General features: G+C 43.3%; 1 protein-coding gene across 3 annotated transcripts; it reads left to right on the top strand.

The window, feature by feature from the left end:
• Window positions 1-256: 256 nt before the first annotated feature.
• tdrd1 (tudor domain containing 1) lies at window positions 257-10,150 on the top strand. Of its 3 annotated transcripts, XM_035612867.2 has the most exons (26): window positions 257-300; window positions 480-780; window positions 916-953; window positions 1,040-1,100; window positions 2,165-2,279; window positions 2,384-2,450; window positions 2,580-2,660; window positions 2,751-2,930; window positions 3,026-3,169; window positions 3,352-3,517; window positions 3,635-3,715; window positions 3,907-4,101; window positions 4,180-4,287; window positions 4,474-4,644; window positions 4,747-5,013; window positions 5,114-5,245; window positions 5,632-5,739; window positions 5,844-6,011; window positions 6,277-6,627; window positions 6,712-6,828; window positions 6,947-7,075; window positions 8,444-8,611; window positions 8,725-9,141; window positions 9,449-9,514; window positions 9,659-9,702; window positions 9,795-10,150. In XM_035612867.2, exons 2-26 carry the CDS (start codon window positions 567-569, stop codon window positions 9,864-9,866), a joined length of 3,660 nt encoding a protein of 1,219 aa, XP_035468760.2. In that variant the 5' UTR covers window positions 257-300; window positions 480-566; the 3' UTR covers window positions 9,867-10,150. The 3 variants fall into 3 exon arrangements, with proteins under 3 accessions (XP_035468760.2, XP_035468761.2, XP_035468759.2); XM_035612868.2 differs by lacking the exon at window positions 257-300 and having other exon boundaries at window positions 307-780; window positions 3,925-4,101; XM_035612866.2 differs by lacking the exon at window positions 257-300 and having other exon boundaries at window positions 307-780.
• The last annotated feature ends 197 nt before the right edge of the window (window positions 10,151-10,347 follow it).

The following is a 10,347-nucleotide window of genomic DNA, read 5'->3' as shown; positions in this document are numbered from 1 at the left end:
TTTTCTATGGCCTTAATAATTTCAACTGACATCCCTTTATTAATGAATAATAATAATAATAATACAAATTTCTACAACGCTTTTCAAAATGCACAAAGACGCTTTGAAATGATAATAGCCATGAAAGATTAATTAGCAATTGAGCCATAAAATGGAATCGCCTTGCTTTTTTGTTTTCTTGAGACGTAGAAGTATAATGGAGGATAATTTACGTTCCACTCTGACCTTTTTACCTTTCCACCATTGACGCCAATGCGCATGCGCAACGCACTTACCTGTTCTCCCAACACGTGCACTCAGGTGAGGTATGGACTGCGCAAAAAAACCAAAAAAAAAAACATGAACACGGATGAAAAAACACAACATACATATTTTATTCGTTTGGGGTTGTGAATATATGAAGGTCGTTTTGGAAGTTGCTGCAGTATAAAACCGCTTACGTTCGCTGTCCTTCGCCCAATTATCATCGTTTGTATTAGCTCGCTACGAGCTAGTAAGCGACATCATTGTCCGACGCCACGGCCCGTCCACTCGTGCCTGACTCCACACCGTCGACAGGCGTCGCCATGAACCGCTCGTTTTCTCCAAACCTGGTCCGACCCAACCTGCCGTTGAGGAAACCGTCGTCGAGCCCCGTGGCCGTTTCCTCGGCGTCGACTCCCCCGAGACCCTTCAGCGGGCCCGGCGTGACGGCTCCCGGCGCCACGGGAGACGGTGAACCACCGCCCTCCTTGGCACAAAGGACCGTCGGCGACAATGACCTGACCCCTAACCTGGCAGGTATCCCTGTGAATCCCTTTCTCGTTGTAATTGTTACAACACAAATATTATAATAATCATTTATATATATATATATATATATATATATATATATATATATATTTATATTTTCATTCATTTTTTCTGTTTTTGCAGGTCCTGTACAGTCACGAGTCAGCAGGGATATCGCCGCAGTATGTGTCAAAGCTGCAGCTCCTTTATCATACATCAATAAGGGGCCTGTTGGAATTCTCATTGCCATTTGTTTCTGCTCTCACAGGTGTTGGGATCCGAGCCACCAGCACTGACGGTCTACATCTGCAACTTTTGCGGTCAACAAGGTAACATTACAATTTAAAGGGGTATGTTGAGTCGTGTATCATGAAGTGCCACTTCAGGGTCATCAGCAGGTGAACCTCTCTTTTTTAAACAAGCATTCCCCTAAATGTTGGTACTTTTCTTCCACCGATGTTTTTTCTTTTGAAACTGTCTTTTATCTCGTTTCTACTCTGTAGCACTTTGAGATTGCTTTAAGCAATGAAAAGTGCTCTATAAATGCAATGTATTATTATTATTATTATTATTAATTCCATCATTGAAAGAGGACAGGTAGCAGGTTTCACAGGCCGCAGCTCATTATTATGATAACGCAGCATTGTCCTGGCTCTTGTGTGTTCAATGCTGGTGTTTGTGTATCTGAAAATGTACTGGAGATTGATAAGTTAACTCTGTCTTTTGTTCCTGAATTCATAAACATACTCATATGCCACAAATGAAAATCAGACTAAATGACAAGTCCAGCAACTTCTTCATTATTCTTTACTGATTGGCATTGATGCTTCTGAAATAAAGTTAGCAAGCAAGCAGCTGTTTATCTTAAAATAAGTGCTGTTTCTGCCTCATAATAAAAATTGTCTCATTAATTTCCATTATATCATTGTTGAGCCATTACCTTGTCATTTTTTTTATGTGGAAATTTGCATCACGTTTTTACAATCGTAAGACATAAAACAAGTACTGTCTAAAATGCTACTTATAAATTTAAAGCTCACAGATATAGACTAACATCAGTTTAAGTGATGTAAATGTGATAATTGAAGCGTTGGTGAGACATTTTCTACTGTGTATTCATGGAAGGGCCAATGACTCACCATAATACACAAGAGGGTCAGTGATAGAGGCAAATGAATAACAACATTTATCCCCCTTTATAACATTTTTAATCTACATTTAGTTAAAGTGGCTGTGAACAAGTCTTGGCGCGAGATATATTATTGTTTAATGATTTTAACTATATCCTGACACTATGGTGCGTTGCATGACAAACATTTCATAGCTGTTGGGTTTTTTTTGTGTTTGTGTCAACATTTCAGTGAAGTCTTAATTTAATGGTGTTCACCTACAGGAAATTTTCGGTGCAAGCGCTGCAAGAAGACGCCGTACTGCTCCGTGACGTGCCAGACAGAAGACTGGAAGGTGCACAGACACACGTGCAGGTCCATTGATCAAGAACCTGCAAAGTAAGCTGGCGCAACCACCTGAGTGCCACTCACCGGCAACTATAACCCTTTTTTTTGTTCATGTCCAGTCAGTAATGCAGAAACATGTTTCTCTTTATCTAAAGAGAAAAACCAAAGGAAGTCACAGCATCGCCTGTGGCAGGAGAGCGAACTGGCCAGTTGGAGATGAAGGTAAATGCACTGCTTTGATGATCTTTCAATGCAAAATATTATTTTCAAGCTCTGCAGTTACATGATTTTAAATAATCTTATGTAAAAGTAGAGTGATCTTAATCTTTGTTTAACCTCTGTTTATTAAAGCCTGCTGATGCATCCACCCTCCCGAGGGTGTATTTGAAAGACTTGAATATGACTAAAATTGCTACGGGGACAGACTTCCAGGTACAGCACACCCATCTTGTCTCATCTGTACTTATTAAATATAAAAATTCAGTATTTATTTTTTGTAATTTTTTTTTTTTGGGTCTTTAGGTATCTGTTGTAGAGTTCTACAGCCCGGGCAGGTTTTACCTCCATGCCCAAAGCCCCGAGCTGCAGGAAGCTCTGCAGGTCATCAGCACGGAGCTTCAGAAAACTTACAACTGCGCCTCAGTAACAACATATGTCCCCTGTGTTGGGGAGGTGTGCGGAGTGCAGTTCTCCTGCGATCGGGTGAGCTGAGGCCCATTTCAAGCAGTTAAACAAGTGTGAAAAGTGTTTTGTCCTCGACTGTGCCACTTATGTTTGCCTCTATTTCTTATATGTAGAACTGGTACCGAGGCCTGGTCCAGACTTTGTCTGCCGACCAGAAAACGACTAAAATCCTTTACATTGACTTTGGCAATGAAGAGGACGTCCCTGTGGAAAGGATCAGACCTCTGACTGCCAATATCCAGCCTTTTTCTCCTTGCGTGAGTCTATATTCACACCACTCAAATTAGTTGCCTTATCATAAGCATCCAATGGAATATATTTTATGCACAGACAAACATTATGCAATGACAACCACGTTGTATAACAGTTTTTCACTAGACAAAATCCACTGAGACAGTCATTACACTAGAGCTGGCATGATGACATCTGTTATGTCCAGGCAATGGAGTGCCGTATCGCTGGGGTGGTGCCATCGGCTGGCAACTGGTCAGGCCAGTGCAGTATTGCGGTGAGACAGCTGCTGGGGGGCAAGGCTGTGACTGCCAAGCTTGTGGAAACACTAGAGAGCGGCCACGTCCACGCTGTGGACATTCTGCTTTCTATGGGTAGGACAGAAAGAGTTTGAAAATGTGGAAAAACCACAAACTGTTAATGAGAAGTATCTCTGATCTCTGAATTTAGTCAACTCTCAAAGTCAATAACCCCCCGTCTGATTCTTTTAGGAAAGAAATTGAGTGTAATCCTCCTTGAACATGGTTTTGCAGAGGAACAGGTCAATGCAACACCGACTCGGCAAGATATAAGTAAGCTAGCTTCGTCTTTACTGGCCCTCCCCATCTCAAATCAGTCTACACCTTTTAAAGTGGCATGGTAATAGTTCTCAAAGGTCATTACATTCTTATCAAAGAAAAGTACATACACCCTGGGCAAGCACAGGTGGTAGTGGCTACTAGCAACAACATCTCAATTTGTGAATGCATGCGTTCTTTTTCAGTATCTGTTTGGTCTTCAGACTCCATGACGAGTGCGTCCTTGGAAAACTTCAAGCGTCGCTCCAGTGGCAAGGATGACAACGCCTGGGCTCAGCCTCCCGAGCCTCTGACACAGGCAGTGGGCGAGTCCTTTCCTGTCGTGATCACTCACTTTCAATCACCCAGTGACATAATTGTACAGAAGGTAGAACATGCAGGTAAGGATCGTTTTTTTGGTTTTTAACTTAACCCAAACCCTGAGATGTATTTTTAATTTGAGAGCTTGGGGCTCACAGGAGTGATTCAGGAGTTGCAGTTCAGCCTGAGGGAACACTGCTGTCAAGTCCCAGCCCCCCAGAACTTCAGACCAGCACCCGGCACCGTTTGCTGTGCCCAGTTCTCAGGTACAACACCGTGTTCAGTTTTTATGATTTCAATATGCCTGTTTTATAGACTTAATATAATGAGGGATTACTCTGGTTTTAAAAAAATTCAACATTCAGCTCGTAAAGCGTTGTCATCGGTCTATTATCCAAAGTGGTTGACCTGCTTTGAAAACCTTCATTCTGACCCTTTTGTGTTTCTTCCAGAGGACAAGCAGTGGTACAGGTCCAAAGTTCTGGCCTATCCATCTGAAGAACGCGTCTGCGTTGGCTATCTTGATTTTGGCAACTCCGAGGAGGTAGATTTGGTTAATCTACGGGCGATTAGCACTTCCCTACTGGCCCTGCCAATGCAGGCGATGCCTTGTGGTCTAGCAGGTAGTACCGGAGTCCTTGAAATGTCTTATTAAAACACAAGCATGCCCTCATGAGTCCATAGTCGCTCACCTACCTAAACATGTGTGTTTTGGTCCTGCCCAGGGGTCCAGCCTGTTGGGGAGAGATGGTCCGAGGACTGCCTGTTGGCCCTGCAGCGAAGACTATCGAACAGAATACTGCGCATTGAGATCCAGGGGAAAGATCCTTTAGCTGGCAAGGCTCTGGTGGCCATGATTGATGAGGCCAGCGACCCTCAGGCCAATGTAGCCGAGCTACTGATCTCTGCTGGTTATGCTGCACCCGCTCCTGTTACTACCGCCAGTGACCAGCAGGTTGACCAGACAACTATTGCTTCTGCTGAACCACATGGTGAGAAGTGTCAAGACAATAATCTTGGGGATTTTTTAATTTTGTGAAAAAGCACAAAGAATAATTTGGCTGGTGTGTGATGTTTTTTGTTTTTCTTCAGTGTCTCTCCCAGCCCGTGAGCCTTTGGTGTGGTCTTTCACCAAGATTCCCTGTGACGGCCAGACAGTGGTGCTGCTGCCCAGTGTTGTGGATAACCCTGGAGAGTTCTACTGCCGTGTTGATAATCTTGCAGGTATTGTTTTGGCCTACAGGGCCACCATTATTGGATTTTAACAATATATTAAGCTCAGTATATGGTTGTATGAGTACAAGTACTAGGCCTTTTTCACATCAAACATTTTTTGACTTGTATCAGCAGGAAAATGCACAGGTGTTCCTGCAAACATCACCAATGGCTCTTATCTGTGGTCGGATGTTAATCTAGTTTAATCATCTATAAATTACACCCTTATCATCAATGACAGTGTGGTTATCTTGTCTTTGCCATGTATTTTGAAGATACAAGTAGTATTGAGTAGACAAAAGTTGACAAAGACGCTTTTCTTCAGTGCAAGATTCCAGCCACTAGTTTGTGAATGTGAACTTTTATTTCCTGTTATTTGTCTTTTTGTTTGTCAGACCATCAGCGGCTGATAGAGCTCGGGGTTGAATTGAAGCAGCATTGTGAGACGGATAACTCCCCTTTTGAGCCCACTGTGGGGGAGCCTTGCTGTGCCATGTTTCCTGGTGAGATCGATTGTTGTTTGGACCAGATGTTGTTCAGAATTACTTGGTTTTCTTTATTTGGAAAATATAATGTGTCTTGTGTTGTGTTTTTTCTTGCTCCCCAGGTGATGGAGCATGGTATCGGGCTATGGTGAAGGAGCTGTCTGAGAACCACGTGTCTGTCAATATTGTGGACTACGGTTACAGCATGAATATAGAAAGGAACCACCTCAGATCCATTACACCTCGACTTCTGACTCTACCCTTCCAGGCAATCCGCTGCTGGCTCTCAGGTTGTCTGACTGTCTGTCTGTCTCGTATGTGCTAATTATGACAAAAAGCACAAAATTTGATTTCTGTCTTTGCTATCTATTTTATGGGTCTGGATGAACTTGGATGTAAACTGCAACTTCACTGCGAGGCAGAAATTCTAGTCTTATTTATTTATTATTCATCGGGCAGAGAAGTATCTCATAATTGTCATAATAATCCTTAAGTGAGATAAGAATAGGGCATTTTTGGCAGATTCTGAGAGGATTTCTTCTTGTTTGGCTTCAGGAGTGGAGCCCCTGGGTTCCGAGTGGAGCAGCGAAGCCCTGCTGTGGTTCCAGACTCGTGTGGACAGCGAGCTGCTCTCTGCACGTGTCCTTTCCGCCACTGAACGGGGCTACGGTGTGGAGCTGAAGAGCAGGGGGCAGAATGTGGCAGATGCCCTCATTTCCGAGCAACTGGCTAAAGTTCCTGGCAAGACTCCCAAAGAGACGCACGCAAACACGGGCTCTGAAGCCAAATACCAAAAGAGTGCAAAGGATAATGAGCACAGCCAAATGCATGCACAAGCCTCCAACCAGGCAGGGGCCAGTTCCAAACAGAAACCAACTGAAGGGCAGACTGCTGTGCCGTCTGAAGGTTGGCAAGAGTGTCGATGTCCCTAAGATGTAATGTAAGGGTTCATTATCGGAGCCAGATTTTCATTATGTTTTTCTTTTTTAGTACCATCTTTCCCAGTGGACTGGAAAGCAGCGGAGTTGCCTCTTAACCAGACCTTTAAGCCGTACATTGTGGCTGTCACAAGTCCTTCCCTCTTCTACCTGCCTAATCCCAGCCAAAGTCAGGATGCTCACTTAATGTCGCTGTCTGACATCAGTATATGTACAAATGGTGAAACAAACAGGAAGGAGTTTCGATTTCTCCTTCCCTGTTGTAACTGCTGTGTTCTTATCTGCAGGAGACCAGCAGAAGCTTCAGCAGTTGATGATGGAGGTGGCTGCCTTCTGCACCAACAACCAGGCTTCCTTATCATCTGCTGTCCTGAGCATACCAGCTCCCGGGGCTGCCTGCTGTGCCCAGTTCTCTGGCAAGTGATAGTAAATAACTAATTGAATACATATGTGATAGAGGATTAGTACTACTGTGTTTTTATAAAAAAAAAAATTACTGCCCAGATGTGCGTTTTAGCTCATACTAACACACCTGAAAACGCATATCATTTATGTACACTGGGCATGTGTGTGCCGGTGTAAACAGGAAGCAGATTTTCTACTCTGCAGTCTGTTGCTTTGTTAGAGAAAATACTTTTTTTTACGAGAAACAGCTATGGTGAAAAGCAAGACGAGGGATTTCTTTCAAACGGGTTGGAGCTCATACTGACAGTGAGATTTTACAACATGTCGTGACTTCTTTTTTTTGCCCTTCCGGACTAAAGCGCTCCCCCGGAGTTCACAAAACTAAATTGGGCTAGCAGCGTTTCCAAACTTCTCCGTTTTAGGCCCTCGGAAAACTCCACATAGATGAGTTTTAAAATCAAAACTATTATTTGTGTGGATGTAGCCACAGTTTGCTGCTCATTCTCCTCCTTCACGCAACTGTAGACATGAAATGAGTGAACAAGTCCCATTCCATGGTGTTTGTTTTAGCACTGTCATTACTCCTTAATGCCACTAGATGTCATACATGTAGATTACAAGTGATTGACTCTGAGGAAGTTTCACCCTAACATTATCCTACAGCAGCATTTTTTTTAGTCAGTAATAGATACAACTTGCCTCGCACAATAGCTGACATTAATAATTTTGAAATATCATAGCTGCAATAGCTAGACTCCGAGGTGGATTAGTTTTCACATCACATCATGGTTTATGAGGAAATTGCATCCAGGGTTTAATAGATACTGTCAGCATGGGAAAACCCCATCTCCCAGGCGTCTTTCACACGTCTTTTTAACGATCGCAGGAAAGGAACCATATGAGGAAAGAGCATCTGATCCATCATTGAGCTTTTCCACTCGGAGGCAGGCAAACTCCGTCGGTCACCGTGAATTCTCTCCTCTCCGTCTCTTATCCGGTTTTCATGTTTGTCCTCTGACTGTTCTTGAGACCCCACCTGCAGTTGTTACCCGTGCAGACCTAAGCTGGTAATTTGGTGTCTGCTTGTAGATATAATTACATAGCGTGTGCTCAGTGGAGCACAGGAGCGTCTCTGCTTTAAACACAGTATACAAGTGGGAGACTATACCTTGGCATACATTCCATAGCTCGGCTAACAACAGGGTCCGATTTAATGGAGTTTTCTGCAGTGTCTCTAGATTCTTAGCTGGTAAGGGCTCAGCAGTTTGTTCCTTCTTTGCATTGATTTAATATGTAATCTCATTGTTTGAGTTGAACTTCTCCGCAACTGTAACTCCTCAGCCACTCAAATAATGAACTTTTTTCTTTCTTTCTCCCAGGCGACAATAACTGGTACCGTGCTGTGATCCTGGAAGTCGGTAAGAATGAGATGTGTGTGATCTATGCAGACTACGGCAACATTGAAAAGGTGCCGTTCTCCCGGATCTTGCCCATCCCCATGCACCTGCTGCAGCTTCCCTTTCAGATCACCCGCTGCACCCTCACTGGTAAGACAGTGGAGCTATGTATCTTTCTTCCTTTCTGAAATTAATTTCACACTAGTGCTCTTTGTAATGGTTCGAGGCTGTTGTTTTACCTCTCTGCTTTTCTCCATCCCTAGGTAAGGAGCACTTTCCCGTAGTGTGGCCAGAGGAAGTGCAGCAGATGTTTCAAAACACCATTTTGAATGGCGTCCTGGCCACCGTCCAGTCCTTCGATGGCTCTGCCAACGTGCTGTCACTCACCCTGCCCTCTGAGATGGGCGGGGGGCACGTCACTGCCATGTTAGTGGACGCGCTACTGGTCCAGAACAAGAGTGATCCTCGCCCAGCCACCACCAGGACGGCTGACCAAGCTAACGGCAGCACACCTACCGCCAGCACTCCAGCCGAGCCCCACCGCCCCCCGCCCCGGTCAATACTCGAAAGCCTGAACGGGCTGAACCACACATCAGCTACCGCTGGTCAGAGCATAACTTCAGATCCAAAGCCCCAAACTCACCAACAGGATAAAAACACTTCTGCAGAGTCAGTCAGTGGTTAGTGAAGTTACAAGTTTGTGGAGTTATTTTTTTATTTGGTTGATCATTTTTACCATGACATTCAAGTAAATGTAGCAGCAAACCAGGTATTTTCTGATACCTCTACAGTTTGTGGTATGCATCATATTTCTTGCTCAAAGCGCTTAACTATGTACATAAACTTGGGGGGGAGGATTGCAAGTAATGACTATTTTCACAATTGATCATACAAATAATTTTTAACTGATTTATTAAAAAGATTCAACACTAAACAGATTCTTCATGAGGTATAATAAGTACTGAGCACTTTTAATTTGTTTTTCAGACAGTCCTGTGCAAAAGATTATTGAGCAAAAGAAGCCGCCAGTCAAAGTGAACCCAGAAACGAATGGTATGTATGTTTGCAAAACAAGAACCACGATCTTTATCTGTTTTTAAATTGTCAATCACACTTCTCGCGTTGTAGTACCACAAGTGTTTGTGACAATTGAAGATGGTGTAACATTCACTGTTGCTTTTTTATTTGAATTCTTAGATCGTCAGACGTCTGGCTGCTGCTGTGCGAGTCTGAAGACTAAGGTCAGAGAGCGGGAGTGTTCTTGGAAAGCATCATTGGACATGTTTGATTTATTTTAATCCAACATTTATTAACTTTTCATCGTCTTTCACAGATTGATCAACTGGAACAGCTGATGCAGCTGCAGCTTTCTCTCATCAAGCTGTTGGTCGGACAGAGGAAATAAGATTTCACACAGGCGTAACTTCACAGTCCACAGTTTTGTTTTTTTTCACAAGTTTACTCTCCAGCTTTTAATTTTAATTCAGTGTCCTGTGTTTTTAAGAAAATTTCCAGATTTTATGTTTTAATATTTTTGGAGGTTTTCTGAAACCTTGTGCATGAAGCTGCTGCCATCTGTTCCTTTGTTCTGTCCTATTCCCTCGTTCAGGTGGGATGTTCAGCCTGGTCGATTTATGTTTGACATGTTTTGTCATAAAAGTTCTGCGATGGATAAAAAGACTAAATGGATGTTGTGGAAGTTGTTTTTATTTTGTCTGCACAAGTCACATGATTACACAAAAATAGAAACACCAATTGGGGACATTTTTTAAAGACACTTTTGTCTAAAAAAAAATTTGTGGCATCAGCTTTTTCTTCTCGGAGACGACTGAATCAAGGAGAAACCTTTTTAATGATGTCGTCTCGGCTCCTCCCATGTCCCGTGC

This window comes from Scophthalmus maximus, chromosome 16 (genome assembly GCF_022379125.1).
Source record: "Scophthalmus maximus strain ysfricsl-2021 chromosome 16, ASM2237912v1, whole genome shotgun sequence".
Lineage (NCBI taxonomy): Eukaryota > Metazoa > Chordata > Actinopteri > Pleuronectiformes > Scophthalmidae > Scophthalmus > Scophthalmus maximus.
The sequence above is the reverse complement of the archived record's forward strand: the minus strand, read 5'-3'. Positions and strand labels throughout refer to the sequence as shown.